The sequence below is a fragment of the Takifugu flavidus genome, chromosome 3, assembly GCF_003711565.1.
Source record: "Takifugu flavidus isolate HTHZ2018 chromosome 3, ASM371156v2, whole genome shotgun sequence".
Lineage (NCBI taxonomy): Eukaryota > Metazoa > Chordata > Actinopteri > Tetraodontiformes > Tetraodontidae > Takifugu > Takifugu flavidus.
Genome location: NC_079522.1, coordinates 9,058,739 through 9,085,557, shown reverse-complemented (window position 1 = coordinate 9,085,557; position 26,819 = coordinate 9,058,739). Strand labels below are relative to the sequence as shown.

Sequence of the window (26,819 nt, the reverse complement as noted above, 5' to 3'; positions counted from 1 at the left end):
TGATTTACATTCATGTTTTGTCATTTAGATAAACAGATCCTAAAACGTTTAAGTGAATGACACTGGTGAGGAGGGCGGAATAAGAACGGCTCCTGTCATTCAGCATCCAGGACACGTTTAGATTGGGATGAAAACAGTGACGTTCCAACATCTGTGGTTGAGCAACCTCGACACATTGCAGATGTATTTTCAGAGCAACAGTATGTGGTCAACACCCAGTCACCCCACCAGTAATACTCCAGTCACCCACCATCCCACCAGTCACCCACCAGTCATTATTCCAGTCACCCACCATCCCACCAGTTATTATTCCAGTCACCCACCATCCCACCAGTCACCCAGAGGACTGTGGTGGAGCCGTGTCGGGTGTCCTGGTCTATTAAGGTCAGGGGTCAGGGGTCAACAGAGGTGACACTGAGCACGACTGCGTATTCACGAGTCCTTTATTTGAATAAAGTCCACAGATGAGCTACATTTCAGCGGAGCACGTCCAGCCGCTCTCCGTCCTGTAGAGGACGGGTCTCCGCAGGAGGAACACACACGTCACACACCTCTCATCGCATCTATCGGCCTCTTGTGTTCCACCTGTGTGGGTCGTGAGCGGAGGTGGAACACACACCGAAGCTGGTGCCGGGTAGCCGGCGTCTCACACGCCGCGCTTGCTAACCCTCCCAGCAGCAGGACATGCGAACAGCTCGGCTGTGGTCCTGCGGTCGGGGGTGGGGGGGGGGGGGTTGCATCATCTGCTGCACGGTGCCGAGCGGGAAGCTGCTGATGCGAGGAGCTGCAGACTACAGCCACTTCCTGTTTACAACCTCAGACGGTGTGTGAAAGGTAACCTGTGCCCCCTCCCAAAATCACCCCCAGCGTCAGGAGGCGTCGGGTCGGCTCAGCATCCACAGTTTTTATTGCGTTTGATAAACAGGTCTGTGCAAAATGGCAAAAACATCAAACAGACATCCAGTGTGGATCCAAAGGGGCGGGGGGGGGGGGGGGGGAGGGGGGGGGTAGTGCACGTAATAGCAGCCCCGCCTGCCGCAGGAGTGACCCGTTAACCAAAGCAACAAAGGTGACCACAGCCAAATGTTGACAGGTTCCTGTGGTTAACAGCAAAAACAGGTAGAAAGACGAGCTGGAATAACGGCGGCGGTCGCCTCCATCATCACTCAGGACGCCACCTGCACAGCCGACCCACCGCAGCACGCGCCGGGACGTGCACATCTACGGGCTCCACCCGTCCCTTCACCCGGAGGGAACGTCTGGACAGAGACACGTCCCGCTGCTCAGCCCACGGGCATCGCGTCGCCCCTCCTTCACAGGCAACGCCGGCGCCACACACCTGCGTCTTCGTTAGGAAGGGAACGCCGCTGGAGCCCAGATGTGTGGCTCGTCTCCCCGTGGAGACCATGGCTGTAGGCAGGGTGAGTGCTGGGTGGAGCTCACGATCAGTAACCTCTCTCTGATTGGTTCCCATCAGAAACGGGGTGTGTGTGTGTGTGTGTGTGTGTGTGTGTGGGGGATTGTGGGATACATTCTGGAGTGTCCAGGTCCCTGCTGGGAGATCAGTAAGGCCTTGTGGTCCTGTCACACCACATTCAGGGACCGGCGACGGGGTACCAAGCAGGTGATGATGTCAGCAACGCCGTCCAGGAGGAGTTCAGCGCTTCAGCACCGGGCTCCCTCGATCCGGGTCTTTCTGTAGCGCCTGCAGGACCTGAGCAGAGGCGGGAGTCACGTCAGCCGCGGGCGCGCCGACGTCCGCCGTCCGACCCCCGACCCCCGGGCCCCTTACCTGCGTCCACTTCCTGTTGCGGCTGGTCATGTGAACGGCGGCGATGTGCTGGAAGAGCTGCTCGGCAGGGATGAGGTCCGGCAGGCGGGTGAGGAACTGGGCCATGTGGATGAAGTCCATGCAGGTCAGGACGTCCTGGTAAAGCCGCAGCAGGCCCAGCGCGGTGCGGAACAGGAACTCCTCGCCGTCCCGGCAGAACACGTCCCACACGCGGCACGCTAGGTCCAACGGTAGCGACTTGCTGTACAGGGTGAAGATCCTGCAGGGGGGGCCGTGACGGGACACAACAACATGTAAACACAGACAGGACTATCAGGAGGTGAACCGGTGAACCGGTGCACAGGTCAGGTGACTTCCGTGGACACCCGCCGAGACGCCCAGAGAGGAGACGGACGCAAAGACTCACCAGTCGATCAAATAAATGTCTGGAGTCAAGTTGTTTTTCTTGAAATGTGCAAAAAGCTTTGGTAGATTCTCTTCAAAGAACACTTCAAACGCAGAGAAATACGTCAACATCTGCAGAGACAGAGACGAGGAGGTGGTTTGAGGCTTGGACCAACATTAGCAGGTACCGTGAGGACCAGTGGGACCTCTGGACCGTGAGGACCAGTGGGACCTCTGGACCGTGAGGACCAGTGGGACCTCTGGGAGGAACCCAACAAAGAAACCATGAAGAACAGAAGTGTGACACCACCAAAGATCAAAGACATCAAAGGAATCAAAGGAATAAGACGACTGTATGATGTGTTTTTTGGCGGTGCTGAAGACAGAGGAGTGTGTGTGTTCGTGTGGGACTGTGTGTGTACTGACAAGGCTGTGGTCCACCCTGAAGAAGGCCATCTGGCAGGGCTTGTTGAGCAGGTTGGAGAAGGCGATGAAGGCGTCGGCCGTGTCCAGGTTGAGGACCAGCACGGCGGCGATGAAGGACATGCCCTGCACCTGAACACACACATCAGAAGGTCTCTGCTCTCTCCCCCGATACCCAGATCTGCACCGGAAAGTGCTGAGTCAGGCATAAACCTCCGAGCGGAGGCCCAGGCGTAGCTCGCCTCCGTGAGCTGGGGGCTCTACAGGAAGTCATACTCATTTCTAATCCTGTAGCGAAGGCTGCGTGGGGCTGTGGTGAGCAGCGGTGAGCAGCATCAGCGCTAACCGCACCCTTCGCATGCACGCCGGGCGGCAGCAGCCGTGCAGCAAACGGGCGCCGACACGAAACGCAGGGCTGCAGGATGGCGGAGCGTGTAACGCTCCTACTGATGACATTTAACGCAAACTAACTTTATCATTGTGACATAGTGTCAACGGCTGAAAGAGCGCCCCCCGGTGGCTGGTGGGGGCGTGTCACACTTACATAACCCACGTCTGGCCGGTAACACGTGTATGCTCCCAGAATGCTGTGCAGCACGTCGTGGTACGGCCCGCCCTGCTGACACAAACACAAAAACCGTGAGAACGCAGCCGTGGTCGGCGGCGCCGGGGGGGGCAGGGACCCGCGGGTCACTGACCTGCTGGAAGATGCACAGGTGTGGGAAGGTTCTGGAGATGTCCAGCTTGATCAGCTCCAGGCTGGACTCTCGATCTGAAGAGCCGGCATCTGGACAGAGGGGAGGCGTTCACACGCGCTCCGGCGGGGACCGGCTCGCCGTTTCCTCTGGTCTTACCTTCAGACTCGGGCTCCGACGCAGGGGTCGCGCTGGTCTTCCACTTCTCCTTCGCCCGGGCCAGACAGATGTGGTACAGGTCTGAGGGAACACAATACGGTCCAGTTAACAAGTCCAGACATGCCTCAGCTCGGACTGGAACTGCGGCCACATGGAGCTAAATTCATGCCCAAACTCCCAGTCCCATCAAAAAAGCCAAGACAACAGATAAGAGATATTTCTAATAAATCAGGAGAACCTTGAAACAGAGCTTGTCCTCCAAGTACAAACTAATGGATCCTGCAAAGACAAACTAAAAGGGAAACCAGCACGTGACTTTTAGCACAATCTTTTCCTGTTTCGAAGACTTTGGCCTGGACATAAAATAGTCCCAAATCACCCGAGTCAGCGCAACAGCCCGGCCAAGATGGCACCGTTTGATCCTCATATGCACGCATGCTAACACTTTAGCGGCAGCCGAACCTCCCAGTTCACGTAGCTCCAACCAGGTAAAATGGTTTAGAGACTTATAGCGCCACCTGCTGGGCAGGGTGGATTACTCAGGTTACTTAGATCACAGCAGGACCGTTGTGCCAAAATCATGGGATTTATTTTTGCAGGATAACAACAAAATGCATTTGTTTGTTGGTGGTGGTTTTGATTTGGAAACCTGTTACTCATTAATCAACGAGCCTTTGTAAAACGCTGAGCTGGTCAATTGTGGGCCAGACCTTAGCGCCGCCAGGCGGCCCTCTGATGAGGAGTCACGTTGCACAGCGCTGCGGTTCCCAGTGCCAGCGGCAGTAAAACCTCAGCACATTAATCATGGAGAGCAGCCCAATGGAGCGTGCTGGACTGGCCTGGTCCACAGGAAACGTGGAGAGGAGAGGAGCTCGCAGCTCCCCTGACTGTCAGCCAGGCGGAGGGCGTCATGGCTGATTCCAACTTTCTAAACAGCTGTTTCTAGCTCCTCAACAGCTGTTTGTTGTGCAAGTTTCTGCTGCGTTCATGTACGAAACTGATGAAGAAGTGAAGAGATCTTTGTAAAAGTACGTCTCCAACGGTTCCGGCCTCGACCAGCATTAGCTGGCTGCTAACTCTGCCAGCATTAGCATTAGCTGGCTGCTAACTCTGCCAGCATTAGCATTAGCTGGCTGCTAACTCTGCCAGCATTAGCATTAGCTGGCTGCTTACTCTACCAGCTGGACTGGTTCCACCTTTAGGGGAGCTCCAGCCTACCGTGGGTGATGTTGAGGTCGTTGCCCATGGCCAGACTCCACACTTTTCCTCTGACGCTGGGGGGAATGCCCTGCCACCACAGATCTCTCACTCGACGAGATGTGCACCTATGGGACGGTCAGAGGAGGGTTAGGGACATCCTGGGGGACAGGGGGCAATCGCAGTACTTCCTGTTACTCACATCGCGCTCCAATTAGGCAAGATGTCCTGATTCCAGGTCTGGACGGCGGTACCGATGCTCTCTTCAAGCTTACAGCGATCCTCGAGCTGCTTCTTCTTCTTCTGAGCCTCCTTCAACTCTGCAATCATCCGTTCAGACGTGTAAGACAGGACGGACGGACGGACGGTCCCACACAAAGGTGTGCTCTTTACCTCTCTTCTTAGCCTGCGCCACCATCTCTTCATACTGCTGTCTGTGTTTCTGCGCCTCCTCAGCTGGTTTCGCAGGTAGATTACTGTAACAGGCAAACAGAGGATGTGGATCAAAACCACTGCTTACTTTGATTTCCTCCCCCATGGGGACAGACCAGTGGGATCAGGACAGTGAGCGCTTCTTTAAGCGGAATGCCTCTGCGCAATAATCATGTGACCAGGGATCCCTGCACTTTTCTCAAAGTTTGACCAAAGTTTCAGTTTTATTCTGTTCTTCAAAAACAGCTGATGGTCGGCACGCTGCAGTGCACTGTTTCTACCAGCAGAGGGAGGCAGTGAGAAAGAAAAGGTGGACCTGGAAGTTTGTTTTGTTTCCACTGGTGACACTATCTAACAAAACAGAAAGCACATTAAAGAGGGGAGATGGAGCAGGCAGGAGGAGCACCGCTGCCACTCATGAACGGGCCGAGGACAGATCTGGAAAGCACGAGGAGCAGATGGAGACAAGGCGTCATTGTGTGACCAAGCAGGCTGATTGTGTTTACATACGCAGGTCTGTCCTCCAGTATGAGCGCCGTGGTGGAGAGGGGCTCAAAGTCCAGGTTTTTCCTCACATTCTGCCTGGGAGACGTAGGGTTTCCGGGTCCAGCTCGGCCATTCTTGGTTTCATATTCCTGAAATCAGAGCAGAGGTGGCGTTACTGCAGCGTAACACAGCCAGCACACACACACACACACACACACACACACACACACACACAGGTGGTGAGGAATAAAGGGAGGATTAGTGGGTTTAAATTCCACCCTGGAAGAGGAGTGTGTGCATGCGGCTGCAAATCTGAGAGGAACTGTGACAAGGGTCAGAACCTGCTGCTCAGAGAGAGATGCAGCGTGTGGGGAGATGCCTGGGAGATCAGGATCTTTGTTACACAGACAATGTTGACTTTGCATTTAAAGTTCTCGGAGGTGTTATGAAGAGCTCTCCTCGTGGGTAAACTGGTAATTCAGCACTGAAACAGTTTATAGTGATAGGCAGCACAGCGAAGTGATTGCCATGGTGACGGAGACCGAGGCCCCCAACCACAGGCCTGTGATGTCGGTTCTCCCTCATCCGCTGCCGTTCCTCCTCTGGGGGGTGTCGGCCACTCTCTAGAGAGGCGGTCATGTGACTCTCAGCCTTCCAGGCCTCAGAGCAGGTCACATATCAGCTGACTCATAATGGTGCGTGCTTTGAATGCAAAAACCAACATTCCAGACCGGCGGAGGGCAGAAAGCTGATCTGAAGGACGCTGCGCCGCCCTCCACCATGATCACAACAAGGCTACAAATGAGTCCAACTGGCCTGGAGGGGGCAGCCAGCTGCCTACGACATGGTCTGATCTGGTCTAAGACCACTACGGAGGACACACTCAGAACGGGCAGGAAGTTAACACACACGACTGACCCACCCGTTCTGTGCACCAACCACCTCTATTAGTTCTTCAGTGACTCTCAGAAACGGGATGACATTGAATGACATTGACTCTGGTGCCGACCTGACAAACCCAACCAGCCCTGAAGGACAGAGAACAAAGGAACGGTGGCGCCTCACGCATGAGCAGCATAAATCAGGAAAATGCAGAAGTGGAAATAAGCTGTGTTTCAACAGCTTGTCCACAGGCAGGTCCAGACCTCCCGACTGACACGTGCCCTCCGTCGTGCACAGACACAAGGAGATATCGCATCAACAACTGCTTGCTTCTACCGTGGTCCACCGTGCTACTAGCTAAAGCTGCGAAACCTGAGCTACATCCTGTCCTGCTCGGTCCCGCTCCGACTACCAGCGTCATCTGATAAGCAGAGACCATCCAGCCCTCTCACTCACCATGAACGCTGCAGTTCCTTACAGAGAGACAGTCCACCAGCGGGGGCTTGTTATTCCGAGACTAGCCTAGCATCCTAGCCTAACGTCGCCACGGCTCCCGATGGCTCACTCCAGGCAACAGGACCGCCAGGAGTGAGGAGACGAGCTGGCTGCAAAGATGGAGGGCAGAGAGATCGTCCAGCTGCCGCTGAAGGACGCTGCGCTGGTACTGATGCAGCAGCAGCATGATACCCCCTCTGCTCCAAACACACGCGCACACACACACTCTTCCTACACAGGATGGCTCTGCAGCAGAAAGCCAGCACCTCCGAGACTGCATTAATGCACACGTACGCCAGCTGGCAGCCCTGCTAATGGAGCCCAGAAGAGCGGATCATGCTGCACCGCGCCGTTAAAACGACCGAGACGTTCATCCATCATTCAGTGGGTCCATCACTTAAAGGAGAAGCTAGAGGGTTCCTGGATCATGTGACAGAATGGCTGCCGCCATAACAACGGGATCCAGTTCTAATTTATAGGCTGGATTAGATAAGACATTTTAACTTTTAGATGGACTGTGATTCTTCTCGGGTGTGAAGCTGAAGCCCAGGATTATTTTTCCAGTCCAATTAGTCACATCTTTGAAGAGAGTTGTTGACTCGGCACAGAGGGAAGCAGCTCAGGATTGCTGCAGGTTTCAAGTTACCGCTGCAGGTAAAGTCAATATCCTGACCTTTAGAGTCACGGTGTGTCTAATTACAACTGAAACCAAAGCACTCAAAGACTGGAGGCCGTCAGCGCTCCAGCTTTATTCACTGAACTTCCGGTGAGCCCAGGGAGGACACTGTCAGACTCTCTCCCCGGAACCAGCAGCTGACCACAGAAAGGAAACGCCTGCGCCGTCCTTCCTGAAACAGCAGCAGCAGCCGCGGCACAAGCGCCTGAACTGGCCGTGTTGACTGACTGCTGAGGACTCAGGCCAGGCTGTTACACTGCTGGGTGCACCCAAGGGCAACATCTCAACCCAACAACAACAAAGAGCTGTTTATAGCCACCACTGGGCATGTTCGACAGGTGGTGTGTCAAACACAGGAACCAGAAAACAGGCCCTTCTAAAAGCCTTCTAGTTTATTGGATGTTATTTTTCTGCAGTCATGCATCGCTGCTACAGCCCGAGGCTCCTGGGGACAGAAGGGTGATCACCTGACGGCTTCCTCTCCCCGTCCTCTAGCTCTGCGTCTGATGTCTTCAACACCTTTTTTGGGTGTACATTCATCTCTTAATAAACTTAATCTGAAACCGTTGACTGATCCACACAGGAACCGGTCAAACGCTTCAATGCGGCGAGTTTCTACCTTCTGGATTTTCCGGGGGTCTTTCGTGGGGCCTTCCCTGGGAGGGACTTTTCCAAAGAGCTTCCATCCCGGATCCCTCTGCTCCACAGGTTCACTGTGCTTCACTCTCCTGGCGAACAGGCTTCTGAGAAGAGGAAGAAACACGTCCCAGCTCATCATCACAGAAAAAATTAAGAAGCCATATGTCTGTGACAGCGCCTTATAACCTGGTTTAAATCTTACAGGGCAAAGAGCATATTTATAATGTTTGTGAGAGCTTCAAGGGTCCAGTTTAACCAATTTAAAGAGACCAGTATCCCAAAAACAAGCGCTCTGGCTATTCCAATTATCCAGCAGTCCAGATCAGGAATAAAGCTCATCTGTGAATAATCTGGTTAAATCAAAGTCTTCCACCGACACGGTCATGTGACACCACAGATTAAAGGGTTCCAAGTTTCCTATCGGATGTGTCACCACGGCAACCGACTCCTCTATTGATTGGATTTGGAACAGACCCGCGATGAAATGTGCGACAGGATCAACAGTGAGCGTAACAGTGAGCGTAACAGTGAGCGTGCACGGGTCCAAGAGGAACCTGCAGAGGACACACAGGCTGTCAACCAGAGACACTGGACCCCCCCTGGATTCAGCAACAACTGCAACTGTCTCTGCTGAAGGATGATTGTGACAGGATCTGTTTGGGATCTGTCAGGGGACCGGACAGCTGCCATTAGGAGGACAAAACAGGAGAGGACGGGATGGGGCAGGACAGGACGGGAGAGCAGCAGACTTGACGTTTCTGGGACTCCAACTGCAGGACGCTGGCGAGATGTTTTCCCGATGATTCAGACTCCCACAGGAAGCAGCAGCCACGTGAGCGCGTCCGGCTGCTCGGCTCAGCTGGAGCGTGAGGAAAACATTAACAGCTGGCTGAGGCTTCGGTGTGACTGATCTTACTGAACTCTGACCACGTGCACGTGCAGCTTGGCAGCGGGTTTCACACTGATAAGAGAAACCCACCGGAATGCGACAGGCAGATCAACATTTGAAGCCCTTCGCTGCTGAGAGAAGCTCTGTTGGGGCAGCGGAACACGTGCCAGAGTGTCACCAGATCTACGGGGGTGAGACCACTATAAAATAGCTGTAAAATAGCAGTAAAAAGTTATCTGAGCCATTGCTTTGACCTCACGTGTCGAGGATATCTGGCCACCATTATGACGAACACATGCCTGGTGTTCTTGTGTCCATGCCAATAATTACTCATTTTCAAGACGAACCAGGGTTCGATGTTCAACCGAGTGCGTGAACAAAGCTGACGCAAACGTGCAGCAGACACAGGTGAACCTCAGTAACCCAGAGACAACATGAAACAAGACGGCAGAGATTACAGGGTGTCCTGAAATAACAGAGCAGGAGTCCGAAGACAAGAGCTGCACCTGATCCTACCTGTCCATGTAGAGGAGGAGTGATGGGGCCGCCATCATGGTAAATCAGCAAACGCTCGGAGAAATGTGGAGAAATGACCGACAGACAGAAACAGACAGACAGCAGCCGCAGAAAAGGATGGTCCGCTTGCATACGCGCCGCAGCCCAGAAGACTGGAGAGGAGCGGACGGGGGGAGACCTGACAACACTCTGAGGAGAGGGGGAGTGAGGAGGAGGGCTGAAACTGGGAGGAGGAGGGCTGGGGGGGCGGAAGAGGAAGGAGGAGGAGGAGCAGAGGAGAGGAGGAGGCTGAGGAGAGATGACTGGAGAGGGGAGGAGGAGCAGTGGAGAAGGACTGGAGAGGGGAGGAGAAGGACTGGAGAGGGGAGGAGGAGCAGAGGAGAAGGACTGGAGAGGGGAGGAGGAGGACTGGAGAGGGGGAGGAGGAGGACTGGAGAGGGGAGGAGAAGGACTGGAGAGGGGAGGAGGAAGTTGAGGAGAAGGACTGGAGAGGGGAGGAGGAGCAGAGGAGGAGGGCTGAAGCTGGGAGGAGGAAGGCTGGGGGGGTGGAAGAGGAAGGAGGAGGAGCAGAGGAGAGGAGGAGGCTGAGGAGAGATGACTGGAGAGGGGAGGAGGAGCAGAGGAGAAGGACTGGAGAGGGGAGGAGAAGGACTGGAGAGGGGAGGAGAAGGACTGGAGAGGGGAGGAGGAGCAGAGGAGAAGGACTGGAGAGGGGAGGAGAAGGACTGGAGAGGGGAGGAGAAGGACTGGAGAGGGGAGGAGAAGGGCTGGAGAGGGGAGGAGGAGGAGGACTGGAGAGGGGAGGAGAAGGACTGGAGAGGGGAGGAGGAGCAGAGGAGAGGAGGAGGCTGAGGAGAGATGACTGGAGAGGGGAGGAGGAGAAGGACTGGAGAGGGGAGGAGAAGGGCTGGAGAGGGGAGGAGGAGCTGAGGAGAGATGACTGGGTGTCTCCCTATGAGGGAGGAGGGACAGCTCAAGACTGAAGATGCAAGAAAAAATGAAAGAAGGGAAAGTGGAGAACAGGAGGACTAAACCTGTGGCTCCTTTGGCCACAGGTGTGTTAAATGTAACGGTGAGGTAACAAATGATCACCCCCGCTCTCCGGCTCTCCGCCCACCTGATCACTCCTCATCTGCAGGAACCTGCTCTTCACACACTCAACCACTCCGACGGGTCACCTGATGACCACGTGAGGAGTGGGGACAGGTGACAGCGGAGGTTCCTTCAGAGGAACCAGCCCTAATGTCCGATTATCTCCTCAGCACAGGCAGGTGAACAGATACAGGTGTGATGGATCATCTCATTGATCACATCCATGATCAGACAACAATCAGCAAACCTGAGGCCTGCTGCTCTACTCTCATCTGCAGGGGGACAGTTCGTGTTCTCTAATGAGACATGTCTTCAGTGCAGAGTGTGTGTGTGTGTGTGTGTGTGTGTGTGTGTGTGTGTGAGACCTGAGGTGCAGATGGAATTAAATTGTTTGAAGGGGTTCAGAACAGAACGCGTCACGTTTCCTGTGCTAAAGTTCCCTACAATATTAAAACCCAGAGTATAATCCAAGGGAGACACGAGCTCAGAACCTTTGACGGAGCCGAAACGACGAATGTTTCGGGAGACAATACCGCAGTGACACAGGTGCTGAGGGTAAATAATCCTGGTGAGAACTGACTGAACATTAAAGGCCGTCAAGCAAAACTAATAAGAGGAGCAGTTTGTGAAATCTTTCCCATCCTGATATTCTGGACTGACCTGTTGAATAAACCTGCCAGAGGTCCCAGTTTCTTTTGTCTGCCGTCCACTTCCTGTTGAGCGACATCTGAGGATGGGTGTGGCTTCAGCGGACTCCATAAATCTCTGCGCCCCGGCGATGATGACGACAGCGTCAAGTCTGAGAAGTGGGAGGTGCCACTGTTGTCTGTTTCCAAGGTAACAATGGCGCTGGAATTAGAGGTGACGGTGAAATCCAAAATGTCTTCGTTGGAGACCGACAGCTCCGTGCTCATGCTGGACATGCTGCAGACGGAGATGTCATCGCTGCGGTTCAGGACCCCACCCGCCGCGCTCATGCCACTGGGGGCGGACACTCTGAAGCTGGGGCTGTACAGACGGAAGGACTCGTAGCCGCAGCGAGGGAAGGTGGAGGACCTCTGGATGGCGCTGGGGTCGGAGGGCTCGTCGTCTAAAGGTAAGGTGGCGGGGGAGCTGGCCCCGTCCGCGGGCTGCCGCTGGCTGAAGAGGGCAGGCGCCGGAGGGTTGATCTCTAGAGTCGGGATCCCAGAGTCCTGGGAAGACAAGCTGTGGCTGTCGTGGTTTTGTTCTGAACAGAGGCTGTTGTAGTAGACTGGGCTGGGGTGGTAACAGGAGGGGGGGTTCCCCCCGGACTCATGGCTGCTGGTGTGGTGGGGAGTTGGCTGTTCCACTGCATCGCCGCTCTCCGGCGTGTTTCCCCCCGACATTACTGGGAAGGAAGCAAAATATGAGACAACATTTAGCCGTTAGCACCTCTTCAATCGGACCTGCGACTTTCCACACGTCCTAAAGATCATCCTTCGCTTTCCCGGAGAGCGAGACGTTCAGAATTCTAAAACCCCACGGCATCACCTGCTGCAGGTCCACCACGCTAAAGGTACAAACCAGCAGATTTACGATGACACCGCAGCTATAAAACAACTCGTTAATTAAAACTGAGCTCCATTTTAGCTCATGGAGTTGTTTTTTTTAAAAAAATCTTATCACCGGCCCACGGAGTGGCCTGCACGACTCCCAGTTTCCTCCAACTGACCTGGAAAAGTGGGCGGAGCCTGACCAAGGTGAAAATGAAACCCAGGCTGTAACTGGAGTCTGGAGGTAATGTGAGCAAGGCGCCAGCAACAATATGTGGCTTTGACACCAGCTGGGATGCTAAGCTAAGAACCCCCCTCCACACACACACACACACACACACACTGACATGAACTGTTTGCAGACACACAAAGACACATTCTTAGCACAGCAGCACTAAACCCTGAGCTGCACCCTGTCATGTGAGCTGCTACACTTTGGCCCAAAACACACCAGCAGCAGGTTGTTCCTACGCAACAGTGGAAATAATTCCACAACCTAACCACAACCGCACCTGCGCATGCGGGTGGGAAACGGTCATTTATGACCCCATGGAATTTAAAGTGCATTCATCAGGAGCCAAGCACGTAAACCGCACTGACGTAGAAAAACGTCACGTACAGGGAAATGCTGCCTAATCAATCACAATATAAAAAAGTACTGAGTGAACTTTCTGCAAACCTGTAAAAATCAGAATAGGATTTCAGGTGAAAGATTACATTTGAGCAGGAGTTCGAGCTTCACGATCGACCTGAAACGCCGCGTTTTACCGGTTACTGGAACATTTCCTACTGCGGTCTGCATGCTGACGCCGGCCCGGCGGCACCTACCTGAGCGGAGGGTCTTGTTCGCCATGATGCGGACCGATGCTACAGGTGGGGGGCAGGCAGCCGCCGGCCGGGGCGGTCCATAGTGATGCTGAGACTACTGCGGATCCACCATCACTTCCCCGCCGGGCAGACACAAACGACGGCGGCTGACAGGCATCTGTGGGAGAAAACCCGGACCTGGAAGGGGGAAAGTATCGGTGTCGAACACGTCGAGCTCCGCCAGCGCTTCCCCAACTATCTCCAAACTAAGTTAAAACGCGACCGGCAGCATTTTTCGGTTTTCTTAGCGGCATCACCGAAGGAGGTCAGATTACAAGAAAAGAAGTATTTTTCCCCAGAGCATGACTGTAAAGCCGGGCCGCGGCGAGGCTCGTCCGGTATCACCTCATACCTGACTCGACGCTTCCGCCGCCATTTTAAAACAAACTTGAGCCGTGAGAGCGATGTAATCGAGCCCAGAGTGTTGACAGTCGACGATTTACCTGTGTGGACCTGAAGACATTAATAATCGAGCCCCAACCATGAAAACAACGATGAGCTCCGCCGGATTACAGTCGTCACGGCGACGTCTCAGCGTGTTTGGATTATGCGTTTGTTGAATAATACCTCTTTTGGGGTTACTTTTTCAATAAATTTTACCCAATACTGAAATATCCGAACCCATATCTAACACTCGCCACATTTTCTACTTAGTCTCACCCGAGATAGTTTTAGTGTAATAATATTTAATATCCGTTTACCTGTATACGGGGCCAGGAATCTACCTACCGGCGTTCGGCATCGATTCTGCCGTCTCGTGGTAGTCTCTTCATAGAACAGAGGACACAAGCAGGCCAAGTTTGGGTTTATTCCTTTATTAGATGTTAAGAAAAACCACAATGAAACAAAATAATTTACTCAGGGTGTCCAAGAAATTATAACAACTATTTAGGACCGATGATAACGAGGCAAATGGAAACTGGGAGGGTTGGGAATGAAACCATGAGTAAAGATTTTAGTGCTGGATGTTCTTCAGACTGTAGAAAAGCAACACTTTTGTTCCAAATGCGTACATCCTGAAGCATTCCGTCTATTTTTTTTTTTTTATTACATTTTTTACTTAAACATGCCCAAACAAAAGGTAGAATTACGCGGAGAAAAGGTGTGATGCAATGCTCTCAACTCCATTTTTGTGTGCACATCAGTCAAGATTATCTCACTGAATTAACCCCACGCCTCCTCATAAACCAATATCAAAATAAAAACAGGGAGTGTATGGGCACATGCCATGTTCTGACTCCACGTGTCTCACCAAAACACTGGACGTGCACAGTGTTTCCTGCAGAGGACACATGCCGAGGCATTGCATAGGACTCAGGGCACCTGGACTCACCTCCACATTGCTTCTACTAATCACAATGGCTTTTTTTTGTTGTTTTTTTTTTTAGGTCCTCGCCGTCTTCAGTAAGTTGGGGAAAATGCTCATGTTTCTGCTCTAGAATCAACAGGTGGATAATAATGCATCATCACAGGTGGACATTAATGCAGCGTGCATGTTAAAAAATTCCTGAGTGTACGATGACCGTCAAAGAAAAGGAGACAGGACCCTGAAGTTGGAGTGCCTTTCATTCAGCAGCTGGGTTCCGTTTCTCTGAGGTGTTTGGGCTCATCTTCGAGCCCGTCCTCCTGCACTAGTGCACGCCCACGCTGCCGCTGACGGATGGTGACTAACCTCTGATGGAGGGATGAGGATGATTTGAGTTTCGTCAGATTGTCCTCAAAAACAAAAAACAAACAAAACAAAACAAAAAGTTCTCTGCAGATGTGTCAGGTCACACTGCAGGCTCTTCAACCACACCTTGGAAGGTGTATGAACCACAGGTTCCAGAGTTTGGAGGCGGTTACGATCTGGTTTGCATGGTTGCAAATGTAGCTATCTGCATACATCATAATTCTGAGATGCGAGTTCTACTCCAGGCATTCTGAACCAGGGCCTACGCAGGTTCTGCTGCTAACACAATCCCGCACACACGCACAGCGAGACAACAGCTGGATATACTGTAAACCACGTCACAGAAAAGCCTTTGTACCTCTGTAATTATGATGCCATGTTTTTGGTTCCATCGCCGTCTCGACGACACAAATGGTTTAATGATTCTACACTCGCAGCTGGACAGCGGAGCGTTACTCCTGCATGTCCTGGGGACACTGAACTGAAAAACACAAACCTAAATTTACCGTCATCAACTTAGAACTCACTAGCAAATAAAGCCAAGCCACATGAATGATCAGGCTAAACGTGCCCCAGCTTTTCACACGTCTTCAAAAGAGAATCAGAAAGTCTGACAGTGTGGACTACAAACCGAGCTAGCCCGTCTACATCGGTCTGGTGAAACTGCAACTTGAATTCTGAACAGATTTATAGCACCAATATTCTGTACCATGTTGACAAAAGCCAAACGCATCTGTGAGCTGCGACGTGTCTGCAGAAATGGCCGTCATCATGTTGTTGAAAATAACGTTTTCTCTCCAAATTCTCTTACAGCATTGCATTTCAAAGATTTTTTTTTTTTTTTTTTTAAAACAAAGCCCTACTCCTTTCCATTTTTAAATGTTTTTCCTTTGTTTTTAGTCTCACAAACCTGACTATAACTACTGCTAGCTTTTGTAAGACTACCACCATTCACAAAAAAAAATAAAAAATAAAATCAGACTCGTTTATGATAACTTTTCACACACTGGGAATTCTGGGATATTCAAAAGGAAGCTGCAAACATTTTCTACTTGACATACTTCACATTCAGAAAGTCAGCCGCACAAACTTTAAACTGGCAAATTCTTACACAACTCAAAATAGTTTTCAACAAGCGTGTTTAGCTTTCTGAACACGGGATGGAGAAGTAGATGATGCCACAGCGGCGGGCTGGACTGGAGAGAGAGGAGTGACGGACGCACATGCACAACCATTCAGACGTCACTAACAACCAGGATCCTACTCTACTCTGAAAGCAAAAGGGTGGCATCCAAATGAACGAGGAGCGAACTATCTATCAGTGGGGTTGGATCAGTGTACAGAAGAATCAAAAGAAACCATTTCTAAATGTATCAGCACATGGCATCACTCTGTTCCTCATTCACTTTCTGTTGAGCTGATCGATAACACAATGCTTTGAAGATTGGAAACCAGCCGAGCTATTGGCTGGAGTTCAACGGGGTGCCTCACGATAGAAGCCGACGATATCGGCTCTCGGAGATGACCCTGAACCTTTGCTGGTAGAGCTCCAGTCCCAAAAAGGGTTCCTCTCCACGGCGCCAGTCCCCCTCAAATGTGGCTGCTCCCTGTGAAAGGAATTCAGGTCAAAATGATTAAGACTGATGTGAATTCGATATCCCGTTCATTTAAAACCAGCAACGTGTCTGCCAAATCCTGTCTCCACAGGCCCGGAGTCTCGAGCAGGCTGGGAGTGATAGACGACATCGAGACGTCCTCAAACCACATTGGAAATGTACCTCTGATGATCATTTATGAGCACAAGAATGGCGTAACATGACGAATAATCATGTGCTTCTAATCACACATTCCCTACGTAGGAGGCACTCTCATGGTTTTGGCTAGGAGAGAAGAAACTTCACACACACTGCATCCATCTCCCAACTCTATCTGGGGTTTTCTATCCGGTTAGGACTCACTGAGGTGACCGGCGCCTTACCTGTACACTGTGATCCAGGAAAAAGGGGGGAACCAAGTGTGTTCTGCCACCAGCCCGGGCTTTGCTCGCTGCCAGCTCCTCCCTGCCCACCTATGTTTATTCGAGGGAACTGAAGAAGACAGACGACAGGTCGTCAGGAGGCTCGGCCTGCAGGTGGAACCACGGAACAACAGATTGAAACAAGCCTCACCTCTGGCGCATTCCCAACAAAGTCATAAGGGATCCCGTACTGAGGGACACGATCTGCTGGTTTTTCTCCCAAAGCTTCGTCCTTCTGGGCCTGGCCCAACGAGACGACCGTCTTCCCCCCTGCACCGCTGCAGTCCAAGCAGTCCTCCTGCTCAGCGATAGGCAGCAGACTCCCGGAGCCCTCCTGTGAATCCAGAGAGGTCTGGGCACTCTTCTCCATGCCAGACTTCTTCAATCTGGGTAGAAATTTACCAGATTCGAGTTCTGACTTGCCGTAATAAGGGCCCTCGCACTCTGCGTCCTCCTCCAGAGGTTTGAGGTCGGCCTGAGGATCGTCAAAGACATCCACCGGTGCCGAAGCAGGAAAAGCCGATTCCTCTTTGTCCGTCTCAGCCTCCGAATCGCTCACCCCGCCTGGAGACAACTCCGAGGCCGATATTGGTCTAAAGTGGGTCCTGGGGGAGATGCGAATGGCCCTGTACTGCGTACGGTTGATGCCGTATATTCGGGAAGGGAAGGCTTCGTTCTCAGAGTCCGAGCAAAGAATGGATCTGGGTTTGAATCCCGGGCTGAACGAAGCCATGTCCTCCGACTCAAAAGAGCACTCAACGTGGAGGACTTGAGAGAAGGGATTGTTCAGGCTGAACGAAGCAAACGGATAATCTACGCCTGGCTCCTCGCCACGCAAGCGTCCGTAGGGTCCGAGCAAATCTTCATGGAAGATAAAAGAAAATCCCTTATTCAGTCCTTCTCCACTTTCTCTAATGGCCTGCTCGCTCTGTCCGAAGGACACGAGGGGCCTCCACAGGGGCCTGTGTCCGGGAGCAAAGCAGCTGGCAGTGTTCATGAACACGTCGGTGCCAGCGATGGTCAGCACGTCAGAGCTGGAGGCGGCAGAGGCAGCACACTGCAGCAGATTACTCTGACCATCACTCGGAGGCAGAACTGCCCAACTCTTGTCCCCGCCTAACGTCTTCAGCTCTCCGTACACCCCTCCCAGGATGAACGACGTGCTCTCTCTGTCCGAGTTCAAGTCCCAGGGCTTGGACGGAGTGGTGTAGTCTCCGGCACCATCGATGCTGGAGAGTTTATTTTTGGCTAAGTCCTGTTCCTCTTTCTTGCTGTCCCAAAGATGGTATTCTGACCGCTGCACCGCTTTCTTCTGGGGCCCCTGGATCTGAACGCCTTTGGCCTGCACCTCCAAGCAGCTGCAGCAGTAACCGCCCGACTCGTCCGAGAACAGCCCCTCACCTTTCTCTGCCCCCTGCTGAGACCTCGCAGGTTTGTCATGTCCAATTGCAGTCCAAATGTCCTTTATTATCCCTGAGCTGTAGTCGTCGCCGCGTTGGTTCATGTTGTCTGGGAACACGCCGGTGCTGTACCGATCACTGTCGTCCTCCTCCAGTGCGATGCCACACACAGACTCCAACTTGGATTTTTTGGTGAAGGATTCACTGGACGCTGTGCTTCCACTGACCTCCTCACGTTTATGGACAGAGTTCTCTTGCAGGAAATCCAGGATTTCGTCCTCCAGATATGTACCAGAAAGAGGAGGGATCATACAGTCGAGCTCTTCGCCGCCCATTTGAGCAGAATCTTCCGTCTGAACGTTCGCCTGCTCGTTGTCGGAACGAGTCTCTTCCGAGTGCGACCACGGACTGCAGGTTCGCGTTGAAAGGTTAGAACAGTGTTCCGTTTCTTCAAAGGCACTATTTTTGGTCCATATTAACAAACGAGACTGTTTATTTGAATGAGGATCGAGACAGCTGCTGGAGTCTGTGTTGTTTTCATGAACGGCGGTCAATGAGTCGCGGGGAAAAGAAAAAGTCGGGCTGTCGTACTGCAGCTCGAACAAAGAGAAGCAGGACGTATTCAAACCATAAGCTTCACTCGTGGCTTCAGGAGCAGCTGGCTCTTCCACAAATCCAGATATTTTGCTCAGCGTGAAGGAAACACTATCCAGAAGGGGAGACAGGCGGATGGGAGAGTCTCCCACAAAGCTCTCTCCGTCTATGTCTTCTGAAGTAGATGGCGAGTAACATCCCCACACCTGAGCCACATTTTCCTCCATTAAGAATCCAACCGATCCCAAAGCTTCCTTGGAGTCTGCCCGTATTGCACTTTTCCCTTGCTGCTCCAGACCATCTAACACTAAATGACAATCTGCCTCCACGTCTCGTTGCTCTTTGCTTTTCTGTCGAATCATGTTTAAGATCCGACTCTCTTGAACAGAATCTGAGGCACTAGTATCCAATATGGATTGATAAATATCAACTTCATAGAAGTGAGTGAATTCGGACAGATGCTCGTCATCTAAATCTCTACTATCCTCTTGCTGAGGGAAGCTTGAGGTCCCAATGAGTTCAGATGTTTCGTCTTCGCCTTCACCGGGCCCTTCCACAAAGTGACCATCTATGAACGAACCTGCAGCTAGGTACGCTCTATGGTAACCCTCGCTGGCGATACAGATTCCTTGGATTTTCTCTGGTAGTGTTTCCATATCTGCTGACAAAGCAAAGCCCTCGGGAAAGTCGGCCTTGCTGCGATATTTTGTCTCCAGCTTGCTTTGTCTGCTGCTGAAAGGTACAAAATACTCTGTGATGGGCTCAGTGTACCAGAGTGGCTCCTCCATATATTCCTTCTTTTTCAGGGCCTCCAGCGTGGCCTCTTTCGCTTCTTTCCAGCCTGGATCTTTATGAATCTCCTTCAGCAGTCTCTTGCCCTTCTTGTAGAACTGTGGTGGTTTCACTGGGCACCCGCTGGTGCTGCTACTGCTTCCTCCTGCATGTCTTCGCTCCTCTTTGTCAGTGACCTTCACCTGTCCGCTGTTGCGTGTTTTCTTGTTTTTCGTAGCCTCTCGGGACCTGTGCCTGACTCTAACTGTCCTGCTCCTGGATGTCTTCACGTCACCCTGGTTCCCACTTGAGCTCGATCCTCCCTCGCTGGAGCCTGAAGACCAGGATCTGGGTCTGTACTTGCCCTCAGATCTTTGCCTCATTTGCCTCTTTGAGTGAGCGCTGGATTTCTTCTCTGCTGACACAAAGCTGTGGTGCTGATTTTCCTTCTCCTTCTTGCTCCGTCGCTGCAGGCCTCTCTCGCTGATGACAGTAGTGACCGTACCACCCGACTCGGGGTTCTGCTCCTTCGTCCCTTCGCCTTCGCTGTTGCAGTCCTTTGGAGAAGAGGTATCTGTGCTGGTCTGTGGTGCTGCAGAGGACGACGAGGTGGAGTATGCACAAGCTTTAGCCTTGTTCCACACCGTCATGATCTCTTGGAGACAAACAGGCTTCTCTGACAGAGGGGGAAAGGCTTCGTAATACCTGCCAGGACAAAATTAAACATTTTCAATCAAGACTTTCATGTGAATGAGTAACAAAAGGCAGGAAAACTTACATTTCCACCTGATCTTTAGAGGAGGGAGAATCAGCTCGCTCAGGAGACTGACAACCATCAGATTTCTTTCCGATCTGCTTTTCTTCTGTAGAAAGATCAAAACTTGTTTATTTTTTGCTTAGCTATGCTTTCATCAAATCTAAGAAGTGTGTGTTGAAGTGCGTAAAGCCAACCTTTCTGTTTGTTTTGGATGTCCTTTAGCTTAGAGCAAAGCTCTTCAACCAGGTTCTCTATTCCAGAGTTCTGCATCAAAGAGGACAAACAGAAATCAAAATTTCAGTCCCAATACAAGGCACCAAAGGTCATCGTTGCTACAGGATCTCTCCAAAATATTACAGTATTTCTGGACCTTTTTTAGATTGAGATCATGTTGCTTTTTAACCACACTGTGTTTGATGTGGCTGCACCATCCAGGTTTTAACCAGACATTGATCTTTAATTGATGTTTAAATAAATAAGTGGGAGTCCATAAGAACAAGTTATATTGTCTGACATGGCTGCTGCAACTCAGTCACCGACTTCAGTAACATGTCAACAGCTGAAACATGCATGAATAAGATGATTGTGGATGAAAGGCAGAGTTAATTCATCTTGTTACAACAGGGCAGTGTGACCTGGGGCGGCAAAGGAAAGAAAAAGGATTAATAAAAATAAGTACGACTGCACACCATCAACTGACCCTACACTTGTGTCCTCACACCAAAGGCTACATTTATTCCCTCTATTTTAGATGAGAAAGCAAAGCAATACAGGTTTCCAATAAAGAAGATGGCTATCTTCAGTTCCTCGTCAGTGACGGGCAACAGTCAGACATTCCAGCTTACTCATTTGCTCTGTGCAAAAAAACTTTGTGTTGCATCACTGTGCTAATACAGGTCAGCTGACTGTCCCTGCTGCACTCCTGAGCTGTGCGGCAGTGTGTGTGTGTGTGTGTGTGTGTGTGTGTGTTAAAATAGACCGCAGAGTCCGTCCCCAGGGAGGTGCTCCACTCTCTTCCCCTCCTCCAGCCTGGGCTCTCTACAGCTTTATGTTGTGTCATTCTTAAAAAGGTTGTCAGGCAAAACTATTATAATATAAATAGCATTTATTCATGAAGGAATGAAATCAGTAGGACTAAATCACAGATAGGCTGAGACGGCGTCATTTGTCATGTGATCTCTTTCCCAATACAAACTACCGTAATTAAAAACACAGGTTTGAGGCTTTGAGGACACACAAAGCCAGGATTCATTTGTTTGCACATGTTTAGAGAATAAATCCTCCAGATTAAACAGATATGCGAGACTTGATGAAGCCTGGATCTGTCCGATAAACACTGTCAGGTTTGAATGTAACACTTACTTCATCAGATGCAGAGCGGAGGCATTGCACAGCAGCTTGTTTCTTCATTTCCTCCAGACTCAGGTCAGTCCCACCTTTCTTCTTACTCTTGCCCCATTTTTTCCCAGTTCCCTTCTCCCAGCCCAGGAAGATGTCATTTTCCTTTAAAACACACAAGTGCACAGTCAATGCAAGTACTCAAACTGGTGGAAAACACTTGAAAATTGGAAAAAAGAAGATTTTTAAATTCAAGTTTATTGTCATATGCACAGCAAGGGTCACAATGAGAAGTTCCCTTCACGAGACTCTAGTAGACAACTAAAACAACCAAAACAAGTCATTGCCCAATACATTGTGGCACAGCCATATTTGGTCTGAGACTTTTTGATCAAAGCCATGGGTATTTGATGTTTGGAACATTAAATACCCATCAAAAGGTCACAGTCCCTCCAGAATAGGACCAAAATTAAATGATCTGTTCCTTGGCCCATTATCAACATTTCCTGAAAATGACATTAAAATCTGTTAATTAAACCATTATTTTGCTAATAGACAAACAAATGCTAGCTGTCACAACCTCCTTGGCAGTTAATAAAGAGCTTTCGTTAAGCATTACAGGAAAAAATGCTTTAAGGAATCAAGAAAAAGAAAATATTATGTACAATATGCAAAAGGGTTTACGAGCCATACATTACTGTAACAGAAGTAGTGCCTTCTTTCCTAAATAAAGCTGCTCTTGGGCTGAAGATGAAGCAACACCATAAAAACCACCACAACAATGTATGTAAAGCAGTCTGAAATGCTGAATGTGTAGGATCTCACCTGATCCTGCAGGTCGTAGTCGTAACTGTCATGTAAGAGAAGGCTGAGGACATAGCGGGTGTAAATCATAGCATCAATCCCACACTTCTCAAGCTCTTGGCCTAGCCAGTTTTGGACTGGACCCAGTGACTGGAGCAAGGACATCTCTGTGGCAGGAAGGGAACCCACAAGGGGGTAAGAGCAAGACAGGCTTTTAGGAGGAGCTGGACCGTCCGAATCGGTGCTCACTGGACGCATGAGAACTCAGGTTTTGGCCATTCTCAGGTGGAGCAGCGGCATTGTGATGGTAGTTACTTTAGGGTGGATGGAGAAGAGCAGAGAGAGGAACACAGCAGTCACTCTGGCAGAGAGGACTGAAGGGGGTCTACATGGGGAGACATGTAGGATTTTTTTTTCTCTTTTTATTGCTTTAAGCAAAAAAGGGTAGCTTTATTCGTCAGGCATGGCTTATGCTGCTGAGCAAAACACAGACTGTGTTTGCCTCTCAGTTGGAGGAGTCCATCGTGGAAAGACGTCTTACTTCACCGGCACGACCTGCGAGAGAGCAAAACTGCATCAATATATGTGGAATTGGCTCAATGGCTAATCTAATCATTCTTTTGTTAATCTCAGCCCAACAAAGAGCACAACAAATGATGTGATTACTGCTTTAGGGAAAAGCAGCTCCCGACATTTTAAAGTAGCAGTACGGTTGGAATAGTAACAAAGTAATAGATTACACTGACATAAAGCTCGTGAGGAAGTAAATGCTAACATATACCTAACCTTCACTCCTAAAGTTTTAGACAGCTGCCCATTAAAAAGGAAAAGCACACTTGTTATTCCACTGCTACTGCAGTTATTTTTTCCTGAATTAACCTCAGAGAGGACTCTTTCAAAGACAAGCTGTGCCTAGCAGCTAGCAGCCAGGTAGCGGGCAGGGGAACTCTTTCTGTCCGCCGACTCTTCTGTGACTGCACAGGCTTGGGAAACAGTGGTGAAGAGCAAATGGAGGCTGCGCTCATTTGATTGGCTGGCCTGGCTGTCACTCAGCGGCGGCACATCGCAGGTCAGAGGCGTCAAAATAAGGAGCTTTCCGGCACGCAACCATGGCGTTTCAACAGGATCTTAGACGGACATCGGGATAGTCCGTTAAAGTATCGCCGTTGAAACGCTAAAATAATGCAGCTCGGTGTTGCGTCCGACTGCTAGCAAGTGAATGCCGAGCATACATTCCAACTTTATCCCCACCGCCAGTGACTTGGCGTGTGGAATGGAGCTAAAGTGTATGTCACAATTTAGCTCCAGCAGAAGCGTCTTTACTTTTGCTGTACTTTGTAAGTGTCGGTGTCCAACGTGACGTTTTTGAGCTTCAGGCTGCAGCAACACAGGATTAACAGTTCCAGGATTAATACAGTTACTTTTAATGTCAATTTAGCGAGAGCGTACCGCTGAACTGGGGGTCGAATAAAATGTAATTGTCAGCTAATGTCACATTTACTTGCGGTATTAATGTGGCGTCACTTAGCAAGGTTAGCCGGACCACCGACCTTTAGCTAATGAGCCCTGTTAGCCGAGTTAGCTACGGAGGATCGTCCGCCGCCTGCATTTAGACGCTTTAATAGTTTACGTTTATATAACATCGGCCAAGATGAATCGGTGTCAGTATCGGTGAAATAGAGAAAATCACGCCATCCGAATGTTACATTAAAACAAGTGTTATTCGAGCAATAACGGAGACCGCTTTACACGGTGACATTACAGCCCTGACGTCTCTCCGTGTAATAGTTAGCTAGCAAACGGCGACCGGGACCGGTGGGCCAAGTCCAAACTTTCTGTCCAAACGTATTATCCAAAATGGCAAACGTTTAAATATGGCTGATGTCCCAGATTCGATGAAAGTCGGACAAGTTTAGCTTTCACATTTTATTGTTGTTGTGACCGAGGGGGCGGATAAGCGGCTGTCCCGGCAGGCGTCCAGGGGATTGTGATACGCTTTCGTTTCAAAATTGTAAGACTTACCAGCTCAGTAGAGACGGGACAAAACCCAAGTGATCGAAAAGAGAATTAATATATGGCGTACTTACCTGCCGTAGATTGAAGTAAAGAGAAGCAGCGAAAGGGGAGCGGCTATTTCTCTCCCGCTGCCGTTCCGAGCTCGGGCTCTGGAATCCGCTGCGGTAGCATCGCGTTATCACGAACGCTGACAAGAAATGGCGCTGGTTTCACGTCTAGGGCTTCTCCAATCGCGTAGCGGAAACTGGCGCCATTTTGGGTCAATCAAGAGGGAGGCGGAATGCGAAAGAAGCTTGACAGCGAGCCAAGATGTCCGAAACAGGAACTTAGTTTCTTCGTCGAATGTCTGGCCGCGAACTGCGCCATCTTCCGCGTTCGTATCTAGGCAACAAGACAAACTTCTGCTGACCGATCAGTGTTGGTTTGATTCTTCCGCTGAGGTATTGCATCAGAAGCCTAAGTAGTACTTAAAATAAAACTAAATACTGAAGCACACTTAACATCGCGAGAAATTACTGTTGCTATGAAAATGTATAAGAACTAAGAACACATTCCTCCCTCGTGCATCTGCCAACATACCAGTTAATAAGATATTCCTTTACTCTCCATTGTATTCCTTTAGTTTTTGCCTATTGTGATCAATACCACCCTCGTTGTTTATACCATGCTGTAACAATGGCACCTTTTGCAGAGCTGTTAGCTGTTATTGTGTCATGGTCTTGACCCATGTCCAGACTGCAGGTCTGAATGGTGAATTCAGATGTTTTTTGTTCAGATACAATTTTTTGTTAGGTTGTTCACATTTCTCTTTAAATTGTAGCCTATATGTGATTCCAGTGTGAACTGTTGACTGTTCCAAACTGACCCGCAACAATAACAATACCGCCAGGCCCTGCATACTGTTACACCAAAATAAGTGGAGGATGTGAGAATCCTCCCTCTTAATTCAGTTGAAACCAGAAAACAGCAATAAGGAGGGCAAGAATCAAGAAGAACAAAGCCAAATGTTATATTTCGGCTCTTTGCGGTGCTATGGCTGCAAAATCGGTACCGTAGGCGTCCTCCATTGGGGGAAAAACTGACCTGGTCATTTGCGCCAATTTGCCTGCACTCTGACTGTAGCCTTAGAGGCGCTTAGGTAGCTGACCTGGTAACTCTGAACCTGTGTGTGTGTGTGTGTGTGTGTGTCTGGGTTGGGGGATGCATTTACCAGTGAAATAGGCCACCTGCCCCCAGTCAGAACTCTATAGTGTGGCACAATTTATTTGCCCTCTGACCTGGGGGTGCTGACCTCAGGGATGAGTTGAGATCTATTGAGCAGTGGATTGAACCCGCATGAATACACATGATTCTGCGCCTCTGCGTCGTGTCATCTGTCCGCTATACCTGCTATCGGCTCTATCTGTGTGAACGTGCATGAGAAAACGCTAAAAGAAAGGGATGAGTGGTGAAAATGTGTATGTTAATAGGGGAAATGTCACTTTAGTGCCCGTCCTGGGGGTAGGCTAATATTCGGTTTTTGATGGGGGTGCAGACATCAGCTGCCTGTGCGCAGCACTCACGCCTGATCATTGCCACCGTCCATCATCGATCCTCTGCTCATTAGGGATCGCTGCCAAATGATCCTTCTCTGCTCCAGCAGCATTCCAACCTGCAGCTCTCTGCAGTCACAGCCTTCTCATGGGCTGTTTTGACACAGAATATTGGTGACCTGCAGCCTTTCCCTGTTGCTGTGTTCTGTGGGAGCTGAATCCTGCTGGAGTGAAAGCTGTAAAAGTGTGGGCATCCCAGCTGAAAAGTCATCAAGTAGCCAGACAACAGTTCTCAGGAGACCCAGGAGACGGATCAATACTGATCATTGGAGTTTACACTGTACTAAGAGCTGCAGCGTAGACCCATGGGGCTGTTAAGGATCACTTAGTGTTCTTAAATCACTGGTCCTGTTTTCAAAGGAGGGACTCCTGGAATGAAAGTTCAACACCAGCAGAAGCAGCAAGGATTCAAGTCTCAGACCAAAGATGGTGAAATGCTGACGAGTCGCCTGTTTCAGCTCACGTCTGATATCCGGTCTTTGACATATGGATCATCGCATCACAACCCACAGCCTGGATCTCAGCTGTTGGGGTTAGATTTCAGATTTGGCCCGGATCGTCACAGCGTCATGCACGTTTATCGATGGTAAACATATGTGCCTGTAGCAAAACAAGGACAACAATGATCTTAATCCACTAATATTCCTGTTTTACCAGCAGCTGTTGCCCAAACGGCGTTGTTATTATTTCGGTTGTGCTGCTGCCGATTGGTCGGATGCA

At 50.5% G+C, this 26,819-nt stretch overlaps 2 protein-coding genes across 3 annotated transcripts; both read right to left on the bottom strand.

Annotated features, from left to right (window-relative positions):
- Positions 1–425: 425 nt before the first annotated feature.
- On the bottom strand, positions 426–13,530 carry tbc1d14 (TBC1 domain family, member 14). Of its 2 annotated transcripts, none has more exons than XM_057026091.1 (14): positions 13,100–13,530; positions 11,418–12,126; positions 8,241–8,364; positions 5,593–5,717; positions 5,044–5,126; positions 4,853–4,970; positions 4,672–4,778; positions 3,454–3,534; positions 3,298–3,386; positions 3,144–3,218; positions 2,603–2,731; positions 2,199–2,308; positions 1,793–2,051; positions 426–1,714 (listed from the first exon to the last, which is right to left on the bottom strand). In XM_057026091.1, exons 1-14 carry the CDS (start codon positions 13,122–13,124, stop codon positions 1,658–1,660), a joined length of 2,091 nt encoding a protein of 696 aa, XP_056882071.1. In that variant the 5' UTR covers positions 13,125–13,530; the 3' UTR covers positions 426–1,657. The 2 variants fall into 2 exon arrangements, with proteins under 2 accessions (XP_056882071.1, XP_056882072.1); XM_057026092.1 differs by having other exon boundaries at positions 3,144–3,215; positions 13,100–13,529.
- Positions 13,531–13,937: 407 nt separating this feature from the next.
- On the bottom strand, positions 13,938–24,737 carry kiaa0232 (KIAA0232 ortholog). The gene is made up of 8 exons (XM_057026090.1): positions 24,579–24,737; positions 22,513–23,046; positions 21,712–21,852; positions 20,544–20,613; positions 20,371–20,455; positions 16,979–20,297; positions 16,789–16,897; positions 13,938–16,417 (listed from the first exon to the last, which is right to left on the bottom strand). Exons 2-8 carry the CDS (start codon positions 22,747–22,749, stop codon positions 16,401–16,403), a joined length of 3,978 nt encoding a protein of 1,325 aa, XP_056882070.1. The 5' UTR covers positions 22,750–23,046; positions 24,579–24,737; the 3' UTR covers positions 13,938–16,400.
- Positions 24,738–26,819: the final 2,082 nt, after the last annotated feature.

Excerpts from the sequence above, each read along its gene's own strand:
- kiaa0232 (XM_057026090.1), bottom strand. The coding sequence starts at position 22,749 with ATGCGTCCAGTGAGCACCGATTCGGACGGTCCAGCTCCTCCTAAAAGC. Across the intron at positions 20,456-20,543 it reads CATCCAAAACAAACAGAAAG|AAGAAAAGCAGATCGGAAAG; the intron begins GTTGGCTTTACG and ends ATCTTTCTACAG. Across the intron at positions 16,898-16,978 it reads TTGTTGGGAATGCGCCAGAG|TTCCCTCGAATAAACATAGG; the intron begins GTGAGGCTTGTT and ends TGTCTTCTTCAG.
- tbc1d14 (XM_057026091.1), bottom strand. The coding sequence starts at position 13,124 with ATGGCGAACAAGACCCTCCGCTCAG. Across the intron at positions 12,127-13,099 it reads GAACAAGACCCTCCGCTCAG|TAATGTCGGGGGGAAACACG; the intron begins GTAGGTGCCGCC and ends CTTCCTTCCCAG. Across the intron at positions 3,535-4,671 it reads CGACCTCAACATCACCCACG|ACCTGTACCACATCTGTCTG; the intron begins GTAGGCTGGAGC and ends GTGTTCCCTCAG.